Source organism: Ursus arctos, unplaced genomic scaffold (assembly GCF_023065955.2).
Source record: "Ursus arctos isolate Adak ecotype North America unplaced genomic scaffold, UrsArc2.0 scaffold_14, whole genome shotgun sequence".
Taxonomy (NCBI): domain Eukaryota; kingdom Metazoa; phylum Chordata; class Mammalia; order Carnivora; family Ursidae; genus Ursus; species Ursus arctos.
Genome location: NW_026622808.1, coordinates 55,401,900 through 55,425,654, shown reverse-complemented (window position 1 = coordinate 55,425,654; position 23,755 = coordinate 55,401,900). Strand labels below are relative to the sequence as shown.

The following is a 23,755-nucleotide window of genomic DNA, read 5'->3' as shown; positions in this document are numbered from 1 at the left end:
AAAAAAATGAAAGAAAAAACTCACAAACATAATGGTAGATGCTGATATCAGTAATGAATGAAAAGTCATAGTTCTCTCTTAGAAAGATTACAAAATGAGATATAACCAGGCTTCACTAGAACATCATCTTTGGGGATATATTGGGAAAAAAATTATAATGAGCTTAATCTTGAGCTACCACAGATGAATCCGTGTTGTGTGGACACAAATTATGGCTCTGTTAAAGAGAACTGAGGCTGCCAAAAGGGATGCTATAGTGAAGCCCTGGCGTAGTGTATCTACACATAACAATGGAAAAAACCATGAATCAAATTAGACAATGGAATGGTAATGCCAACTTGCGACTCTACCAGAGCCAATTATTCATTCAGTGAACTGTCAGGGATTATCTCTGCCCTTTGTATCTTATGATTCTTTCTCCCACTAATGACTTTTTCCCATTTGGGAACCCAGATCAGCATCTGCAGAATCAAGCAGGGAAGAGAAGAAATTCATATAACTTTGAAAATTTGGAAATGACAAAAAAGCATGATGTGATAAAAATTATTAGTCATTCTTTTTATTTTTGACTCTTGTTTTCTTCCACGTTTGCAGCCTGCTGGTTACTCAAGATCACAATGCATCAAAGCCTGAGACTTGCTTCAGAAACCCTGGAATATTGCTGTGTATTTCACCCACAGCAAAGGACCAGATCCTGCAGACGTCAAATGAAATATACTTGTACTGTGAATTGAGATTTGATTTTCTGGCTCCGAGAGACAGAGCTATGGAAGATCTGCAGCTGCAGATGTCTCTTTCATCTGGATGAAGTCTCTAGAGTTGAACTAAACAATGGCGGAAAATATCAACCCAGCTTTAACTGGCTTCAGCCAGAATGAAATTACAGGCACATTTGTATTCAGCATTCACGATGGAATGATAAATTATTTGGACTTACAACTGTTAACTGTGAGTTTCATTGGCATTTTCTGCACAATAGTCCTCAACCTTGGGAATGCAGCAAAGCAACAGTAATCATTCCGGCTGTCTTTTTCTTCCACGTTTGCAAAGTACAGATCTCCCTTTTGACTCATGTATACTCTTTCATCTTGTTCGATGTGTTCTAATTCTGGAAAGAAACATCTTGTCATTAATAGGGGTAACTGTCCTTTATTGTGCCTTAGCCCCCTTCTTCATTTTCCTTTCTTTCCTATTATTTCATTTTGTTCTCTTTTTCATGCTTTCTCTTCCTATTCCTTGCAAGTTTGGTCTTAAATAAGAACAATGAGTGAGAAGTAAAAAAGAAACCCAAAAACAACAAACCCCCTGGGAGCCTGCCTTCCACTATTAACCAAAGAAGCCCAGTGGAGGACAACCAGTCTGTACATTCTACCTCTCTTCACCATCTAAGTCCCTACTTATGTACTGGCTTATCCAAAAACTGGTCCAATTGGTCCAATCATACAGATCTCCTCAAAAGTTGTGTCTGAGAGAGATATCAATCTGTCTTTCCTGGATGCAGTCTGGAATGTTCTAGGGTGACTGGAGTCTGGAATGTTTGGCTGCAGCCAAGAATATTTCTTTCACTTTCTTCCAAGTACTGTACAAATATTATCATTTTTCTCTAGGGATCACAATGAGAAAAATATTTAGGGTGCATTGTGAAGGCACATGCCAGAAGGACTTTACAAGAAATTGGAATTTCCACTCGAGTGTTTTTGGCATATTAAACACAAAGGTTAAGACTAATTTCTCTGTGGATCACTGTACGTAGCGGGTATAACATTATTAAAATAGAAATATAATGCTAGCAACACAGACCCAAGCCATCCTCAACTTTGACATGGATAATATTTAAAAGGTAAGTAAGTTGTTTGGAACATAGAGAGTATTTTATTCATAGACATACTTCACCATATCAATACCTTCTACTCTTTCAGATATGATAAAATCGAGAGAAATATTTAGGGGTTTCTAGTGTTTTCACATATATCCTTAATAGAATAGTCAAAACTTGGAACACACTATATAAATGGATATAGTTTTTTAAAATCGATTTCATTCCATATTTTTTTCCTTTTTTCCCCACATTGATAAACTTTTAATCTTTGTTCCCCTATATTATTTGACACGATGCATGAAATTAAAATCCTACGGATGGAACAGAACGTTACTTACCAATATTCATCCAATAAATGTGTAGAGGTGGAAGGCCTTTGGGAGGATTGCAAGGGAGGACGATTGGATCTCCCTCCTCCACTTCAAGAGGGTCAATTTTTTCTTTTGGAAATTTTGGAACATCTAGTAAAAAAAAAATCATTTAAGACATTATGTTAAAATTAACTTTTAATGTTACAAGTAATATATTAAAACCTTCTTTTTTAAAAAATAGAGTATTTTTACCAAACTCAATCCCCCAACTCTTGGTTCTCATATCTCCCCTGAAGAACAAAACACTGTTAAGAATCTGGGCTGCAACCTTATATAACTTTTAAAATACTCCTACATTTTACAAGTGTAGACAAAAAATATTTTGCAATGTGACATCACTTGGCAACAATATGCTTGTACATATTTCTCTGCACAGAGAGACAAGTTCTGAGTCACAGGATTCACTGAGTTTAAATTCTGATAGATGTGGTACTTTTTTTCTTTAAACACTGAGATTTATTTTCTAGGCAGATACATATATTCCCTTTCTCTGGCTTTATGGTGAAGCCCTTGAATGTGATGGGCAAATATTTTATTCAAAGTATAACCAAGCTAAATTAAAAATTCAAAGACCACATGGGAAAAACGGTACAAATAACAATGACAAGACAAACATGACCACTTTAAGTTGCTAAAAGAAACTTCCACATTGGAATCACACCCAGAAAATGAAATTTCAAATGAAATGGAATTAATGTAGGAAAGGAAACTGTAATAATTTAACATATTGTTTCTTTCCCATGCTGGAGGCAGTCTCCGAAAAGAGAAACACAATTACAATGGGAGTAAAAGTCACAACTATGCAGAACTGGAAATCCGGAACAAATGTGTGGCTATTTTTATGAAATTATTTATAAGGTACTTCTATGAATATTCAAAATGTATTCTGCTTGAACACTATATTGGTACCTTTAGATTTCATTAGGGGACTTTAAATGATAAAATTACTCAGGCTCTTATGGAAGGAGCTTAAGAAGGTATTTATAGCATTGCTGGCTTTACGGGATATATTACGGGGTATTCCATCTCTGTATTTCATTCTTAAATGGTGGTTTACAAAAGATTATTATTGTTCTTGGAAGTCTAAAGGTATACTCATTTATTACAAAATTCTTCTTGAGAGCTTTGTGCATTTCCTATGTATTTGTCCTCTTGCCCCTCAACCCTCTGACCCCACTCCTGAGCGGCTGAAGGAATTTGCTGACATTTCTCTTATCGATACACCAGCTAGTTACAGTGAATGGTTTTTTGTCTAAATTCAAGGACCCTTCAAGCCTTAACACCACAGGGGCAATGTGTTATATACAGTGCCTTTGCCAGTTTGGAAGGCAGGCGTCAGTCATATGACAATCCTCGATTCCCTCTTGGTCAACCCATCGTAGCAGATTTCTCTTGGCAAGGCTGGAAACATGTTTGAAATGGCAACTATCTTGGAATCATGCTTTTGCTCTAGGTAACATGAAATTTCCACCAAAAGACAGGAAAGCATGTTTAGGATATTCACTATGGTAAGATCTTATAGATAAAATATCAATGCCACCTATTTGGTAATGCCTTAAACTTTGAGAACAAATGCTATACAAGTCATTTTGTAGAAAGTGTATCTTATGCAAGTCATGCGTAGAACCTTACAAAACTATTACATGTCCAAAGCTCCAAATTCAAATCACTTGTTTAGTGTAACTTGCTATAACTGAAGCCCCGTGTTCTTTGGTATTGAAGTTAACAGTGCTATTGGATAGCAACTGAATCTGTTTATACTCTTGGGACAATAGAGGGCAATAGAGGAAGAGAAACATAGATAATGGAAAGAGCCTGTAATCCTGTTTCATAACAAGCAAACTTTACAATGCCTTACAGAAATACACAGTTCTCTGGGTGATATCTATTATAAAGTAGCTAATTAATAAGATATATAAAGCCTTAATTGGAGAGCTGCCCCCTCAGAGTATTCAGAAAAATCTAATGATTCAAACAGATATTACTGCCAGTGAAGTGCTAGCCTCCACGCATTAATTAAATCTAGATTATAAAATTCTAATTCCAAAGATGTAAATATGTAATTCAACTGGCTTTTGAGGCATCAATAATAAAAATAAATAAAATAAAATTTATAAGTCTATCAAACCCTTTATCACATACCATAAATCTTCAGAACAGTTGTTGACCCAAGATGAAATTAATATCAGGAAACAAGGGAAGAATATTTATATATTTAATAATTTAAGGTCTGAGAATAGATATTATAAAAGACATTAATTTGTGAGTATTTTTTTTTTATGGTCTTCCTCTTTGACTTTGAAACTACTTAGTAAGTCTGATTCCATGCTAGAAAGTGAACATTTTAATGGCCACAGATGAATGTGGAATTTAATTACTGTAACTCAACAGCAGGCATGAATTTTATCTTAATTCAAATAAAGAAATGACTCAATTTAAAAATAACTCCAACCAATGACTTTAGTTAATTGTGTTTCTCTGGTGATAAACATTAGCAGTGTTGAGTTTGGACAGATGCAATACTTTTAAAAGTGAATTGTAAACAATCATTTTTCTTTTGTGTAAGGCAACTACATTGCTTTAGCTTGCCAATATATTTTAAATGAGTTCTCCATCAAGAGCAAAAACACAATCACTTAATTATGTTTCACTAACACTGGACTTGACCATGGCATGGCCTTTCTGCAAAGGAATCAGAATGTACTTGTACACCAGCATCTACCTAAGCAGAAGTTTAAGAATGTTTGGAAATCCCATAATAACCAGACTACATGAAGTCAATTTCCTTCATATAGAATGTTCCTACCAGTCTCTCTGCATCAGGAAATCAAGCAGTTGGTAGCACCCATCTTTGTTTACTATGCTCCAATAGGCTCACACAGTTATTATTTACTGTTGCAGACAAATTTCTAGTAATGACTCCAATGGTATGGGTTCCTAAAAACCCAGCCAGAATCTAGCATGAAAAAACTCTTTTAGAAACTAGATAGGTGGACAGCAATCTCCTTACTGGAACTATCCATATAAAGCAAACCAGCAAATACAAAATTTCTAGGACCTCTACAAGGTCAGATGGTAACAATGAGTTTTGAAACTCATCATTTCAGTTCTTCCAACCTAAGATACTGAAAAAGTAACATCTTTGTACATGAAATGCAGATGACTTCTAAAAAAAAATATTTTGTATTTATAGTATAGTATAAACTGGGTTCTGGCCCAGGCACTAAAACTAACTGGCCATGTACCTTCAGACCATTATTTTTACCCTTGCCCCCATTTACTTTTTTCTGGGATCTGAGAGTCCTTTGAAATCATCTCTCTAGGCTCCTCAAAAGTCTCTCTAGATTAGAAGTTTATTAAGGGCATGCAAAATGTAAGGTGTATAGTCTCACCATGCCAACGTGCTTATTAATGAAAAGTAATAATGAAACAGCATCAGGATGATTTAACTTAATACAAATTGTGCTAACTAAACCACTTAAATGAAAAAGGTACAAGCGACTTAACCACTGTGAAGTTACATAACTCTACAGATAATCTTGCTCTTATACTCAAGAAATCACATCAAGTCTTCTTACACTCCTATCTCTCCATGAGTCTGATACTCGATGGTCAAGGTGATTCCAACAAAAAAGGTACAACACATTTCAGCTCATTTAGAGGATGTGCTACCTGAATGATCAAAGTGTAAGCAGCACGTATGGTCTCGGGGTTATACACATAAAGCCTGGAGCCAGCTGCTTGGGGCTGAATCCTGGCTTCCTCACTTACTGCACGTGCTTCCGTATCCTCACTCAAGCTGTAATGACACCTCATTTACTGATTTGTGTCAAAGTTTAAATAAACCATTTTATATAAATCAATTAAATAGCGGGGGGCACTTAAAAATCACTCAATATTTGTTGGCCATTACTCAAGTATTTTCACTTTGCACAGTACACCCAGCCATACTGTATGAGATGAGATGGGCAAAGGGACATAGAGCTTTCTTCTGCTGCGCCTTCTGATTTTCCCTATAGCCTACATTGTACCAACTTCTGTAATTTTATGCAAATATTTGCAATTAGCTTTTACAGAGGAGGTAGGGAGGAGGCCAGGGGGACAAAACAGTATGTATTTCATGTAGAACCTATGGTTTAATGATACTCGTCCCCATTACTGGGCAAACCTTCCTATGCCATAGAACTTGCTCTATCTTGACTTCTCTATTTACAGGACTGGACTGGTGAGCTTTTTGAGTTTCTTACATTTCCACTGAATGTGTTTGGCGAATTGCTTATAGCCTGATGTCATTATCATGAATGTATGCCACTGAGCTCACATGCTGTATCATCACTAAGTCCAGTTTCCATCTGTAAAGAAATTTAATTGATTCCCATTTCCTATAGAGTACCCCATTAATCCATTTAGGACTACAGAGAAATAACATTGCCTTTCCGTCTATGAGCTCGTAATGAATTCACACTAAGGAAGGACACCCAGTCCTGCCCATTTCATTCTAGTCGTTCACACAATCTGATAGATGAGAGGAAAATCCTCGGTCTTAATTAAACCTGTAAAACTCAAAGTTGCACTCTCAACAAATTGATCTTCTCTAGTTGGTTTGGATACATCAGTAAAAGAAATCAGCACATGCTACCAGACCGTTTTTGCCACCCCACCCCTCCCAAATCGGAGCAGTAAATAGGCAAAGTATGTCTTAAGGGATTTGTCCTGAGGAATCTGAGGAACCTATACAAATGGAGAACCCAGCAGACCAGAAACTCTAATTGGTTTCCATTAAAACAGTATATAGAGGATTGCATCTTTAAGCCTGCCATTTCCTAGATTATTTTAATAGTGTGTGGAAATTGCTTCAGTACTCTTATTCATTCTTTTATTCTTCAGCCTATGAAACAATATATCAGTCACTGATAATATGCTTTCAAGCAGCATTTGGAAGCGTGCAAAGAAGGAAGAATAGCATAGCATGACATCTTTACCAATTTTAAGCATCCCAGTTAGTACACGTGACAACCAAAAGACTTCTAAATAGTATATAACTAAATGCTTCAAAAACTGCAGAGAATTTACATGTGGATTTCCTAACAGCACTATCTGTAATAGCCAAAAGCTAGAAACAGTCCAAATGGACATCAACTGGTGAATGGATAAACAAATAGTGGTACATCCACACAGTGCAATGTTATTTAGCCATAACAAGGAAAAAACTGCTCATATATACTAAAACATGAATAATTCACAAAAACATGCTAGGTGGAAGGAGCTAGATGGAAGAAAACAAGTATGGTATGATTCCATTTACATGAAATGTTCAGAAAAAAATTTACTGAGGCAGAAAGCAGATTAGTGACTGTCTGGGGCTAGGGGTGGGAGGAGAGAGTACCTACAAACGGGCATATCTTTGGGGGATAATGAAAATGTACTAATACTAGATTATGATGATGGTTGTACTAAAAATTTATTTTAAAAATTCATTGATTTTACACTCAAAACTGATAAAATTTCTGATATATAAATGATGCCTCAAAAAGTTGTTTTAAAAAATCAGAAAGGGGGGTGCGCCTGGGTGGGTCAGTTGGTTAAGCATCTGCTTTTGGCTTGGGTCATGATCTCGGGGTCTTGGGATCAGGCCCCACATTGGGCTCCCTGCTCAGTGGGGAGTTTGCTTTCCCCTCTCCCTCTGCTGCTCCCCCTGCCTGTGCTCTCTTGCTCACACTCTCTCTCTTTCTCAAATAGATAAACAAAATCCTTGAAAAAAAATCAGAAAGGGGGGCGCCTTGGCGGCTCAGTTGATTAAGCATCTGCCTTGGCTCAGGCCAGCTCAGTTGGTTAAGCATCTGCCTTGGCTCAGGCCGTAATCTCAGAGCCCTGAGATAAAGCCCACACTGGGCTCCCCGCGAAGCAGGGAGTCCGCTTCTCCCTCTCCCTCTGCTTTTCCCCTCTACTCGTGCTCTCTCTCTCTTTCTCAAATAAAATCTTTTAATAAATAAAAATGAATTTGAAAAAATCAGAAAGAAAAACCACTAGAGGCTGAGACAGAGGAGGGATGCTAACTGGAGAAGGCTGATCTGTGCTCTGAATGACAGGCAGTACTGAATAGCCCAAACGGAATCATTTATGCCATCATTTTAACCCCGCTGGTGGTTGTCAAAATGAAGGCTAGAAGGAACCTTACCTTCTCCCCAAGCTCATTCGCCACATTCATAGGATAGAAATTTCTTGAGGACAGTCTTTGTTTTGTTCACTGCTATCTCTCAAATTACTGGAAAAGTGGCTGGCACATGAGGGGAGCTTAATAAAGATTTGTTGAATAATTCACTGACTAACTCTCCAAGCCATATTGTGGAAAATCCATTTAGTTAAATGATTTTTTCCATGTTTGAAAACAGTGCATTGTGTTTGTTTGGTTGGTTTTACTTTTACTCTTTCATTCCCTAGCAAACTCAACTGCAGTGTTATTGAAAGCAGAAAGCTGAACATCGTGTATAAAGGTTTCTGTTTGTAGAGTAATAACGGGATTTTCAGTTACTGTCCTCATGTGAAAACTTAGGTGGCTAAAGCCTTTGAGGTTAGTCTAATGAAAACTTTAAGAAATCAGATGAAACTTTAAAATTCGAATCATGAAGTTTCTATCAATATAGTAGAAGGACTGATTCTCAACAGCTTAAGAAAATAATCAACTGATAAAGGTTGTAGGAAGCTTTAAATGGTCTCTGATTTATAAAGCCCTAAGAATTGGGGTAGTGGTCCTATTCAACATAGAAATGATTGCAAAAAGCTGTTAGACGATGAAGTAATTTCAGGAGAGACTGGAAATGATGCATAAGAAACCTAATTTATTTTGCTCTTTTCTACAGCAGAAGAGAAACAGGGTAATTACCCACTACATAGCTCACATGCAACTCTCATCTCTTCACGGCAATGCTAGCAGATTCAGGCCAGAATTATCCTCACATTGTTCACCCCTTCACTTGGTCTGCTTAGATAACGAGAGAAAATATTTTTTAAAACCCTTTAATTGCAGAATCTTATACTAACATGTGCCATTTGCTTCTCTGCAATAGATCTAGCTACTGCCTTTTCCTCTGTGTCTCCATAGCAACCATCAGAGTTCAGGTTAGGGACCCCGCTAATGCCTTGCCGTCTACAACAGAGTTTTTAATACCTCTCCCTTGCACACGTGTCTTATGTCAGTTATTTCACTTAATTAACTAGGTAGATTGTATGGTTATAGTTAGACTACAAAATATCGTTTTAGAATATAAACTATTAAAGGACTACAGTTATCTACCTAGAGACAATATATCTGTCTAGTTTTATGATCACAACCACAAATATGGTAATACTTTCTGAATCAGAATTCATGAACATCTCCTATTGAATGTCACTTCAAACCTAAAATCCTGAGGCCAGTTTCCAAGTTTACTGTCAGTACTTTGGCCATTATTACGCTATGATATCTTACTTAATAACCCGTATATCTAATTCAGACAAATAAGCATGCTACTTTTTCTTATGCATATATAAAAAGGCCATTTGTAAAGAATAAAGAGAAATAAAGAAATACAACTAACACTCTTTTATCCACCACCCATCAAACAAAAAACACAGCATCACCATTACCTTTCAGTCTGCGGCAGAATCCATCCCCTCCCCGTTCCCTTTGAGGTAACTACTATCCCGAATTTTGTTTCCATTATTCTCTTGTTTTTCATTATAATTTTACCACATACAGCCAGACTCCTAAACAATATTTTATTTTTACATATTTTGAACTTATATTAATAAAATCATACTGTAGGTATTCTTCCAAGATTTGCTTTTATTGTTCAACATATTCCTAAGATTCATCAATTTTTACTGCTGAGTTGTATTTTTATAGGACTATACCACAATAGATTTATTCATTCTTATTTATAAATACATAAATACATAACATTATTTTTAGTTATAGTCATTGGTGATGATTTTTCCCCCTGGGTTGTGGCTTATCGTTTCACTTTCTTCCTGAGGTCTTTTGATAAAAAGGGGTTCTAAAAATCAAATGTAGTCAAATAATCTTTAGTGATTTCCTCATGGAACTACAATAGGTCTTACTTAAGAAAACTTCTCTACCCTAAAATCATAAATACACTGTCTGAATCATTTTCTAATTTTTCAAAATATATTTTCCCTTTCAAAGTTTAGGGTTTAATCCACCTGGAATGGATTTTTTATATAATGTGAGATAAGACTCCAAATAAATGTGTCTCTACATGGACAATCAGTTGTTCCATCTCATTAAATTAAGGAGGGAGGGAGGGAGGAAGGAAGGAAGCAAAGAAGGAAGGAAGGGGGAGGGAGAGAGGGAGAGAGGAAGGGAGGGAGGGAATCCATGCTAGTGTTTTCATAGTGCTTTCACATGTACAAAAGTTTGTGGGTTCTCTATGCTGTTCCATCTATCTAATCCTATTCAAAGCCATACTGGCTTAATCACTAAGGTTTTACATTGAGCCTTGTTATCTGATAAGGCCAAGTCCTCTTGACTTATTATTCTTCAAGAGTTTCTACCAAATTCTGCCCTTTGCTCCTCAAATATATTGTAAATCACCTGGTCACATTCCACAAACACATCAAAAAGAAACCAGAGATTTGGATTTCAATTATTCTATATATCAAGTCATTGAGAGTTGACATTTTGGCTTTACTGAGTCTTTGAAACCATGAAAAAGGCATATTTTTTTCCTATTTATCTAGATCTTTTAAAAATATTTTCAGTAATTTTGTATACTTTTCAACTATAAAGGTTTTACATCTTCTTGTTGGATTTATGTTCTCCTTCTGTATTATTTTATCCCTTCAATCTCTTTTGAGTTTGTTATCTTAAATTAGCTCATGCATTTTCATCTTAAAATTATGTTACCTAAAAAGCTTAGATTATTAACTTTCATGTTTTCTTATTTTCTAATGTATGTTTCTAAGATGAAAAACATCCTTCTAAATAATGCTTTAGCTGAAGCATGTTTTGTTATGTAGAATTTCTACTACTGTCACTTCAAAAGATGTTCTATTGTCTTTTACCATTTCTTATTTGAACTATGAGTTACTTAGACTTCCATTTATTAATTTCCAAAGATATGACTTCTCTGATTTCATTTGTATTATTGATTTCTAAGTTAATTGCATTTGGGTCATATTTACTTCATAGCTAATATGTCATCAAATGTTGATAAAAATGCATTCTGCTGTTTTCGGTACTATGTTCTCTACATGTTCATTAGATGGACCTTATATTTGGGTTCTTTAAATCTTCCACAGACTTACTGATGTTTTCTCTGCTTGAGCTACCAAAAAATGAAACACATATGTTAATATCTCTCATTATTATGATAGATGTGCCCGTCTCCATGTGTAATCTATTTTTGTTTCACATATTTTAGTATTATATATGCCTAGTGAATTAATCTTCAGGAAGCCTTTTAAAAATAAATTGTGTTTTGACTGATCATTCAGCCATTTCTACTTTGTTGTGAATAGCATTTATCTGGAACATCTTTTCCACCTTTTAGTTTTAACAATTCTGTACCCTTATGATTCAGATGTGTTATACAGTAAACAATCCATACCTTTCTCAAAAACAACAACAACTTGAAGCATTTACTCTATTTATTTTCATCGTCAATTAATATATGTGTGTGGATTTATTGCACAGTTTTTTCTTTCTCACACATTTCTTACCTTTTTCGTTTTCTCTCTCGAACATAGTCTGTTAATCATTCATATTTTACTCTCTACTTTTAATGTAATTGCTTTATAAATCTTAAGACGCACATTTTACTTGTAAGACTCTAAATTGGATCTATCTCCTCTCCTCTCAAATTATACAAGGACTTTAGAATAATTTAAATCCAGTCACCTGTCCCAATTTTTAGGATAAGGCACACATGTTTTTCAGTATTTGTTTTTCTGAGGTTTGTATACATTCTGACCCACCCCTGCTGCCCCCAGGATAAAGTGTTCACATCCTGGAAGGTCTATGACTTTGAGACTCTTCAGTATCCACAAGTCTGCAAGAAGAAATCGCCAAATCAAAGCTGTCGACGGTTTTCTACCTAAGAGCTTACTCTGCAAAGACTTCGGTTAGAATCATGTAATGTTGGATACCTTAAGATTAGGGTAAAAGTGGAAGCTGGTCACCAGCGATCCCGTGCTGCACAGGCAAAACATGGTAATGAGGAAGTCACTTAATCTTCATCATAGTTATTGATAAATATCACCCTTAACAGTAAAGTAGTTTACAGTTTTCCATGATTATTATTTATGGAAAACATTATTAATATATATCAATTGCTCATTCTCCTCTCCTAATGGGCACTCATATTACTGAAGTTAAGTAGGGCTGTGGGATTTGCCATAGCCCTAACAAACTATGAGTAGAAGGTGCCTGTACAATTTCTTGTTGGAAGTAATTTTTCATGCTCTCTGCCCCAGACTCTTCGACCAAGGTGGCATAAGTTTCACATGGTATAGCTGCAGGATGATGCCCTCTCTTTCAGCTTGGACCTCCAAGAGCCTTCATGGAGAAAAATGTGCTGAAGAGCTGTGAGGCCCACAGCCAACTGCATAATCAGGGAATAAACACAGGGGCCTGGAGAACACTTGTTACTCCAGTATCATTAAGCCACATCTAACCAATGGATTTAACTTAATTCTCACCCTATGAAACAAAGCAGACACTATTTTTCCCCCATGTTAGATATAAGAATACAGAAACACAGCAAATTTATTTTTCTTTCAAAGACCATCCACTTTGGGGGCACCCAGGTGGCTCAGTTGAACGTCCAACTCTTGGTTTTGGCTCAGGTCATGATCTCAAGGTCATGAGATCGAGCCCCAAGTCAGGCTCCACACAAACCATGGAGTCTGCTTGATATTCTAACCCTCTGCCCCTCCTCCCACTCACTGTCGCTCCCTCTCTCTCTCCAAAACAAATACATAAATCTTAAAAAAAAAAAAGATCATCCACTTTTAAGTATGAAGACCTAGAGGATAATTTCACTTACAGATGAAATATAGGTTTCATTGTGGGGGTGGGAGTAAGGGGTAACTGGGTGATAGACATTAAGGAGAGCATGTGATGCAATGAGCAATGGGTATGATACAAGATTGATGAATCGTTGAACTCTACCTCTGAAATTAATAATACACTATATGTTAATCAATTGAATTTAAATTTAAAAAAGGGAAAAAAGAAATATAATATATAAGCTGGTAATTAAATTAAGAATGCGTCATTATTTTACTCAACACTAAAACATTTGTAAAATGAAATCTCCATTGTAACACTTACTTGGAACTATAAATTCTATTTCTTCTGACATAGCAACTCCCAGTTTATTAGAAGCAAAGCAGCGGTATTTCCCTTGAAAGTGAGATATGTGTCCCTCATTTGGGATCTTAAAGGTTCCTGAGTTGTTAGATGCAATTATCCGAGAGTCAGAGAGATCAAAAGGCTTGTCATCCTTAGTCCACATAAATCTGTAAGACAAAACTAAAGTAAACAATCCTGAAAAATCAAAACATATTTCTTAATTTTAAAGTGGTGATAAACAAATGCCCAGAAATGACAAAACCAAGACATTGTATGGTAAAAAATATATATATATATTTTTAATTGCCTAAATAATACCAAAAAAGTCTCAGAAGAGTCTAAGAAATCTTACAAGTTACTATAGACTGTTTATGTCGCCCCAAAATTCAAATGTTGAAGCCCAGTCCCTAATGTAAATGTCTGGAGGTTGAGGGTAGGGGAGGTGATCACGTCATGAGGGTGGGGTGCCCATGGATGGGATTAGCATCCTTATTTAGGAGACCCCAGACAGCCTTCCTTGCTCTCTTCTGCCACGTGAGGTTACAGCAAGGAAACAGCTGTCTATGAACCAGGAAGCAGGTCCTCACCAGACACCAAATCGGTGAGGGCCTTGATCTTGTCTGCCCAGCCTCCAGAACCATGTGACAAATGTACGTTTGTTGTTTAAGCCACCTGGTCTGTGGCCTTTTTAGTATAGCACGTTGAACTAAGACCAAGCAATAAAAAAGCTGTAACAACTGAGAAAACAGAAATTGAAGATAGGTTTTGTTCTGTTCTTTTTAAAGTTATTCTTTAACTTTTCAATTGGAAAGGTATTTTACTAATACTTTGAAGACTACTAAATCTATAAAACATATAATATGTCATCATGTGTATTTGTGAAGAGCTCAAAGTTAAAAGAAAAAAAAAAGTACTATTAAATGTGGTCCTATTTCCTATCTAGAGTTTTAGACATATTAGTAACGTATTTGAGACCACAAAAAAATATAAAATTTTGCAAACTGAGTTTTTCCAATTATTACAATGCTACTAAAAGTGGTTTCTATGACATTACCTTCTGTCGTATGATTACTATTTAAGTTACTTAATGGTTTCCATTTTTCCCCTTTTACAAACAAATTGTGGTAAACGACCTTAACATATTTATTTTTTGGCACTTATCCAAATATTTTATTAGACCAATCTCTTAAAAGTAAGAATGATAGACCAATAACATAAGAAAAATTTTTATAGCTGTTGATAAATGTTGCAGAATTGTATTCCAGAAAAAAATAAACATAGTTAAATTCCCATCCCAGTGTGTAACCATGTCATTTCTGTGGATGAGGCTATAAAAGGTCCTTAAAAAAATCTTATCAATCTAATAATGACTTCCAAATTTGATTTTATTCCCAATTTGAATTCATTTAATTCATATATGAATTATCCATGCAAATTGTAGAATGTTTCAAGACACCATTTTCTTACACTAAACTGATTATTTTGTCACCAGGAATAACAAACCTTCATGGGACATGGGATATTTTTGTTAGGAGCATGCCTGCCTTCTCCCCCAGCCCCAGTTCTTTTAGGTCTTCTCTCTCTGTGTGTTTTATGTTTTATTGGCTTTACTTAAAGAGAACACAAAGAATCTATTCTTTTAAATTCCAATATGTTGAATGGGATCACTTCACCTATACAAAATTAAACATTTCCACTTGGAAATATGCTATGTCTTTTCATCCATTCACATCTTCTTTCCTGATCCTAGGTAGAATTTTATAGACACTGCCCCCAATTTAAATCCCACATAGTTCTTGTTACATAGTATTTGATATTGTTTTTGTTGATGTTGCTACCAGTAACTATTAAGACTGCTGGATTTTTTCCTTTTGCTATTGAGATGGGATATTTTTTTCTTTCTTGTTTCCCAATTATTTTCTAACTGCCTTGTATGGACATCTAACTAAGCTTTTTAAAATTTATTTTTAATTTTTAAACCAATTTATAATTGACCACTTCAGTGTAACCCTTTGTACTTATAAAAGCTTGTTTCTGTCCTGCAAATAGATAGAATAACAAATTATAATAATAATAATAAATATTATTAACCGTATTTTTCTCATACGTATAGATTTTATTTTCTTGCATAATTATATTGGACATGGCTCCAGGAAATAACTAATAGTGATACCAGAAGACATTCTAACCTTATTTCTGAATTTATTGTAAATACTAGCAGTACTTCATAATTAAATTCATACCGGTTATAGATATAATAGATACATTTGATAATTAATCATCTCTGATGATTGTAGGGCACTATCTTTTGATATAATTCAGTTCATTACTAGTAATATATATCATAATATTGATTGATCTGTATTGATCCAGCCACAATGACTGACTAAATTCTTCTTCATATAATTCTATCCATACTTACATATACTAATTGAATGTATTCCATTGGTAAAATATAGATAATAATGATAATTTAACATGTCAATGATTCATTAAGAATGATTTTAAAATACCAAATTATCAGGCAATAATGTTAGTCACGATAAAATTTCAAATAATTAAGCTTCCTTAAATATGTATCTACTTAGTGGATATAAAAGAATTAAGCAAATCAGTACAAGTATGTAGCTTCGCTGCCCATTTTAGATCACCTATACTAAAATCTAGAATTCCCCCATAGCTTCTCCCTCCTCACTCCCAATACACACACATTTCTTTCTCCCAGTGTAGGAGGTATTTGAAAAAACTTCATCACTGATTATGATCACCTACAGTAACAATTATTTAATTAATAAAACACTAGATAACAATATACCATGCAGATAGCATTCAGGATGACTAAATATTTTATGACAACTTAAAAAATATCGAGTAACAACCTACTCACTGAATAAGATGTGTCACGTTAAAAAAAAATATGTGTCACATTTAAAGACATGCAATAATACTATCAATGTATTAACTTTCACCTTAACAAATGCTACCTTTCACTAAGTAGAATAAAGGATCTTCTGGACTTTGGCTACCTTGTTCACTTATAAGGAATTACTGAATATTTCCACGGTGCCAAAACCTATGCTAAGTATTTAACATAAGGCAATATATTTTATGGTAAAAATAATTTTGACTTGCAGAAGAAAATACGTAAAATAACCAAACTTTATTGAACATAGCTATTATTCTTTTGGCAACTCTTATCTTTAATCATATGTAGATTTATAGTCCAACAAACTTATAATGGTCAGAGTACAAAGGAATTTTAAAAAAAGATTACATACATATAAACAATTATTTCGTTCGCAAGAATACTCACGTTGGTTCTGGATTTCCTTTAGCTTCACATTCAATTAGAAAATATTCATCAAAGGGAAAGGCAACTTGCACTTTTGACTGTTTTATGATTGTTGGAACCTGTTGAACTAAATATCAAAATATGTATTTAAAGAATGTGGTCTTCAAATACTAGGTCAGGTGAATTTAGCTATAACAGAAACACTTGAAACATGCTTTCTATATCGATAAGAGAACTATAAAAAATGAAAATTATAGAACAAATCTGACTTCCTCTTTGAAAAATATATTTTATTAATTAATTATTTGAGGTTTGCCCTTGGGTCATATATATATTTTTTTAATCCAGTGTAGTCAACGTAGTATTATATTAGTTTTAGGTGTACAATATAGTGATTCAACAATTCTATGCATTAGTCAGTGTTGATCGTGATAAGTATACTTTTAGTTCCTTTTACCTATTTCACCCATCCCCCTACCCACTACCTATCTGGTAACCATCCATTTGTTCTCTATGGTTAAGAGTCTGTTTTTTGGTTTATCTCTTTTTTTCTTTGTTCGTTTTCCTTCTTAAATTCCACATGTGAGTGAAATCATATGGTATTTGTTATTCTCTGACTGACTTCTTTCACTTAGCCTATATCCTCTGGATCCATCCACATCATAGCAAATGGCAAGGTTTCATTCTTTTTTGACTGAATGATATTCTATTGTATATATATAGTACTTCTTCTTTCACCTATCAGTGGACACTGGGGATGCTTCCATAATCTGGCTATTATAAATACTGCTGTAATAAACACAGGGGTGCATATATCTTTGCAAATTAGTGCTTTTGTATTCTTTGGATAAATACCCAATAGTGGAGTTGCTGGATCATATGGTAACTCTATTTTTAACTTTTTGGGGAATCTCCATACTGTTTTCCACAGAGGCTGCACAAGGTTGCATTCCATCAACAGTGTACGAGCGTTCCTTTTTCTCCACATCCAACACTTGTTGTTTCTTGTGTTTTGGATTTTAGCCATTCTGACAGGTATGTACTGATATCTCACTGTGGTTTTAATTTGCTGATGATTAGTGATGTTTAGCATCTTTTCATGCGTCTATTGGCCATCTATAAGTCTTCTTCGGAGAAATGTCTGATCATGTCTTCTGCCCATTTTTTAATTGGATTATGTAAAATGTATTTAATTTTAAAGAATATGCTTCACTGATTCCATTTCATTTCATGTTACCAAAGATGTTCATTTTATTTAAACCCAGAATGAAGGAACAATTTGTAGAGCAGAATAAAAATTGCCATATCATTACAACTTTAAAATCTCTATTTTTAAATTATTGACATTTATTTTTATTTATTTTATTTTTTTTAAAGATTTTATTTATTTATTTGACAGACATAGAGACAGCCAGCGAGAGAGGGAACACAAGCAGGGGGAGTGGGAGAGGAAGAAGCAGGCTCATAGCGGAGGAGCCTGACGTGGGGCTCGATCCCGTAACGCCGGGATCACGCCCTGAGCCGGAGGCAGACGCCCAACCGCTGTGCCACCCAGGCGCCCCTAAATTATTGACATTTAGTCTATGTTGGTGTGTTTGTTATATTTTTATTTAGTTCAGTCATTTTGACAGTTCTTTTTTTATTTATAGTTTTCTAAGACATCATAATTAATTTACCACTTTTACATTATTTATTCCATTGTTTTGTGATCACTTCTTAGATAATTTTCTTATTATTGGACTTTTGGGGTTTTTTGTTTTGTTTTGTTTTTCTCTTTCCAGGTAACATGTACTTCCACAGGCATATAAATTTTCAAGTATTTAAGTTTTTCCTTTATTGAATTAGTGACTTATGATAAATTTCCAGGTATAGACACAAATAGTATTTACTTTGGGTAAATAATTATATCATTTCACAAAAGGATATTTATTATAAACAACATATAAGTATAGCCGTTTCCAACATCCTTGCCACAAAAGAACACCAACATTTAAAAATGATAAAAATATTTTGCTAATTATCACAAGTTAATTATAACATCCTCATTCTATTTTTCTTTTTTTTCCTATTTTTATTTCTACTTATTGCTTTGATTAATAAACGTTTTTTCCCTAAACTTGTTTATTATTTGTCATTCCCCATTTATAAATTATCCTTTCACTATTATTGGGGACTCAGGGTTAGTTTTCTTCCCCTTAGAATTTAACACTAATAATCAGCAATAAAAACAAATAATGGCATTTTTAAATGGATTCTACATATTCAAATATCTCCTCAACTTGTGATAAACTTTTTTAATGTCTCACAAGTTAAATAACCTTCAAGACACACTTAAAAAGTAGGCGGGTCACTTTGTCTCTCCCTAAGTGAAGCAGCTGGATGGCATTTGAGAATTGTGTTTATAAAATAAGTGTACTAATGCTGAAGATACAAACATGGGTTAAGTTTGAAGTGGGACACGGGTAATAGGTAAAGATCTACTGTCAGTGAGCACTCAACAGTTTTCAAATTGATACTTTACCATTTTAGTACCGTTCTTACAACCTCTAGGAAGGAAAGGGATAGCACTAAATCCCTAAGAAAGTGTAAGTGATTCAGCAGCAGGAACCTGATTTCAGCAAATATGTTTTAGAAAAGCAATTCACAGAAAGGCACTGAACCTGATTTAGGTAATTAATATTCCACAGTGGAGTTACAAATAGGTCCCTAAACTCAGTGACATTGAGCCAGGCCCTGAACCAGTCTATTTTCTCATTTGTAAAGTTAGGGATTCAGGCTAGATAAATTGTTCTTAGACTTTTTGGTCTCAGGATCCCTTTACATTCTTAACAATTAAAGGAAGTCCCAAGGGGCTTTTGTTCATGTGGTTTGTATCTAACAATATTTACCATATTAGAAATTAAAACTGGGAAACCTCTAAAAATTGTATTTATTAATCCATTTTAAATAATCTTATATGTTAAAATATATACCTATTTTATCAAGAACATGAAATATAATGAGAACAGTGGCATTGTTTTTACATTATAGCAATCTCTTTAATATCTTCATAGAAGGCAGCTGGATTCTCACATCTACTTCTACTTTCAATCTGTCACAAAAGTTGTTTTGCTTAAATATATGAAGAAAATCCTGCTATACACTGATATGTACTTGGAAGAGGGTGAAATATTTTATCATCCTTTCTGATGATTGTGGACATTCTTCTTAAACAGTACACCAAAACTCAACAAGTGGTAGTTTCTTAAACATTTACTACAATATGGAATCTGAAATCATATCAATGAACTTTTCATATTCTATTAAAATAACATGTTTTACCCATGAGTTGTTTTTGTTGTTTTTTTTTTTTTTTAAGATGTTATTTTTTTAAGTAATCTCTATGCCCAGGGTGGGGCTCAAACTCACAATCCCGAGATCAAGAGTTGCATTCTCCAGAGAACAGAGCCAGTAGGTACCCCTATCCGTGGTTTCTTTTTAACCATGTAAAATTTTGTAACATTATGTAATACCATTTAGAAAAAAGAAAAAAAAAATACTGTTTCATCAACCCTGAAAGGTCCACGGGTTCCATTTTAAGCACTGATGGCCAGCCTAGAATAATAACCCAAAGCTACTTCCAATTCTAAAAAAATGTTTTTGGTTTAATGAATCTGATAATTGAGTATTACTGGTTTAGGTCCATGAGCCCAAGTTCAGTCTTTCTCCACTGGATATTCATAAACATTTTAACAACATGCAAAAAACAGTCCTACCTTCATGGACATTTACCTTGCTTCCGATTGCTACTGCTTCTAAGTAGAACACATCTTGAGCTTACAGCAAATTCACATTATTTGAATTTTATTATAGTTATAAAAGGTGAGGGATGATGCTCAATAGCAACAGTCCCTAAGATGTCAGCTAATAACTTGTGAACAACTTGTTTATTAGAACATCATTCTTCCTTAAATTTGCTAAGGCTGTAAAGTCTCGGCAATAACTAATTACTCAGGGAATGGAACTAATAACCTTTGAGTGTTTATAAGAATATATATTCTACATTATAAATCTTTTCCTCCCTAATTAGGCCAATTAGAGAGACACCAGACTCGTTGACATTCAAATTGGATATCTGCCTTAGCTGCATTTGCTCGTGAGTGCTCTAGAGTACTGAAACAAATGGATAATATTCAGTTCTGAAAACATGTCCTTAATATTTTATAACAATTGTTGTCTAAGGACATTACAGAATGAAAATGCGTAAGTAACTGAGACCACCAGGATAACAAAATGTGTGCTATGGATTAATATAAACTTTCAGATTCTTTACCGCTGATGAACTAAATGAGGAGAAAAGATGGAAAGAAAATGTATATTCTAAGAGAATATGGTCAGGAATCCCAGTGCATCTTTGTTGCTACTGGGGGAAAAATGTAAGATTATTAACCTCTTTCCCACAAGGATCAAGAAGAACTTCGCTCTTAATTTGGCACTGCACACTCAAACCAAAGGAATGTACTAAAGATAAATAATTTCCTGTTCTTGACCTGAATGTCTACAACAAGGCTGATATATATTGTGGGTAGGCTAAGAGATTTCAGCTTGATTTAAAGAGAACTTTAAATCTGTACATCTACAGAACAGGGAGGTGGAATTCTTTAAGAAGAAAGAATATTCAAAGAGAGACTCAACCATCTGTCAAGGAAAATGGAGAAGGAATTCTCACTTATGGGTGAATTAAAAGAGCAGGGGTGCCCAAAGTGTATGATGTGAAACTCCTATGTGAAGCAATTTAAGGTGGCCCTCAGAAAAATGGTTCAAAAACACATTGTATTATATAGTCAGAGACTTACTTCCTTTTCTATTCACATTCAGATTGAATACTTCAGAAGAAAAGTTTGAGTTCAGAGTTAGCAATTCTTTTTTTTTTTTTTTTAAAGATTTTATTTATTTATTCGACAGAGATAGAGACAGCCAGCTAGAGAGGGAACACAAGCAGGGGGAGTGGGATAGGAAGAAGCAGGCTCATAGCAGAGAAGCCTGATGTGGGGCTGGATCCCATAACACTGGGATCACGCCCTGAGCCGAAGGCAGATGCTTAATTGTTGTGCCACCCAGGCGCCCCCAGAGTTAGCAATTCTCTTAATGTTTATTCAACTTGCTGAGCTCAAGTCTAACTGTCTAGAGCTTAGATGATGAGCAAAGGTCATTTCCAAGGCTAAGATTCAAATAAACAAGCACTGCCTCTTGTATTATAAATCTCCAAATTACATATGGAAAAGACAGGAGGGATAATACGGGAAGCATATGGATAAAAATATCTAAATAACCTCTCAAAGGTCTTTTATATCCCCTGTCCTTATAACACAAGGCAAATTCCCCCAAATCTCTATTTTACATAGCTGATACAGTATTATATAAACTGTGTTTGTAAATGTATTATTTTTTGCATGTTATTTTTTATGTATGTCAAGATATATATTTTCATAAAACCACTGACTAACCTCTGGATAAGAATTCACACTATAAACTGCTCTAGATTTTCAGAGTTGATATCATCTTATATTTGTAGTTGTGTAATAATGGCTTTTTAATATTTTCTTAATTCATCATTTTCATTCTTAAATATACAATCATTTTGAAAAAAAAAGATACAAAAGTTATTCTGTTCCTTTTTATCATAATTGGTTGGATACCATTGATTTCTGAATCATAACATTCTCTAAAATAAACTAACAAAGTATATAAAAGTAACAGCCATTGGTAATATTGAAGAATATCTTATATGGCAAAACACCTAATCTATTGGTCATGTTTCTTATTATGTGCCAAGTTTGCATAAGAAGAGGCAAAAAGCCTGAGCTGCAAAATAATTACAGCAAGCAGCCAAATACAAGGCATCCAATTTTTTAAAAAGCGAATGATGCATTCTGAGAACAGATTGCTGGAAAATAAATAGAAATATGGTAGAAAAATCACATCCTCAACCTACAAGTACTCTACTTAAAAATGAAAATGCAAATATGAAATTTCATGAAGTAAGTATTGAATACTGTCATTTTACCTGAAAGTGGTATTTCCAAAGCTGTAGAGAATTTTAACAGGAAACAAATTAGAGATACAATTAATCCTCTTCCACCTGACAGCATCTCCATTGCTCTTCAGGATAGAGGCAATTCAGGAATAATGAAAATCGTAATGCTTCCTTTTACTTTGGTTTAAAGCTGAGAAGAATGTAGTTCACCTGGGAATTGAAAAAACAAACAAACAAACAAAATGACATTTACTTTAAGTTCATACACTCTGAAATGACAACATAATTTTTTAAAAGATTTTATTTATTTATTTGAGAGAGCACAAGCAGAGGTGGGGTGGGAGGGAAAGTGGGGGCAAAGTGGCAGAAGCAAACTATCCACTGAGCAGGGACAAGATCAGGGCTCCATCCCAGGACCCTGAGATCATGACCTGAGCTGAAAGCAGACACTTAACCTACTGAGCCACCCAGGCATCCCCAACAACAAAATTTAAGTAAATGTTTCTGTTGCAATAATTTTCCTCTTGATGAAACACTTTACTAGTAACTCTACATAAATATAATTAATCTATATGTTTTAAAAGGACAGTTGATATATGCTATAGTGCAAACGGTGACCCATTCCACTGAATTACGTCTTTTTGCCAGATGAATTTTTGCTTCAAGGCACTCTAGTATACTCTTTCAGGTGTGGTTGTCAGTGCTATGAGAATAACTTCATTTAACTCATTTTGTTCAAAACGTGGCTCTTGTTCAATCAGTTCTTTGTATCAGGCATCTAACCCCACTTGAGTCATTTATGAAGCATCACAAATCTAACCGTTGATTTTTCTGGCAAAATAACTTCTCATGTTCAAAGTTATGTCACTAATAGAAAGTGAACAGCAAGATACAGGAGTGCAAA

General features: G+C 34.6%; 1 protein-coding gene across 8 annotated transcripts in view; it reads right to left on the bottom strand.

Moving 5' to 3' along the window:
* CHL1 (cell adhesion molecule L1 like) overlaps positions 1-23,755 on the bottom strand; it is a 205,802-nt gene that overhangs the window by 56,622 nt on the left and 125,425 nt on the right. For all 8 annotated transcript variants that reach the window (XM_048227050.2, XM_044385018.3, XM_057311886.1 and 5 more), the window contains 5 exons: positions 22,882-23,061; positions 16,857-16,962; positions 13,523-13,710; positions 2,158-2,280; positions 938-1,108 (listed from right to left, as the gene is read on the bottom strand). In XM_048227050.2, the coding sequence (XP_048083007.2) occupies positions 938-1,108; positions 2,158-2,280; positions 13,523-13,710; positions 16,857-16,962; positions 22,882-22,972 (679 nt within the window). In that variant the 5' untranslated portion in view covers positions 22,973-23,061. The remainder of the gene's footprint in view (positions 1-937; positions 1,109-2,157; positions 2,281-13,522; positions 13,711-16,856; positions 16,963-22,881; positions 23,062-23,755) is intronic.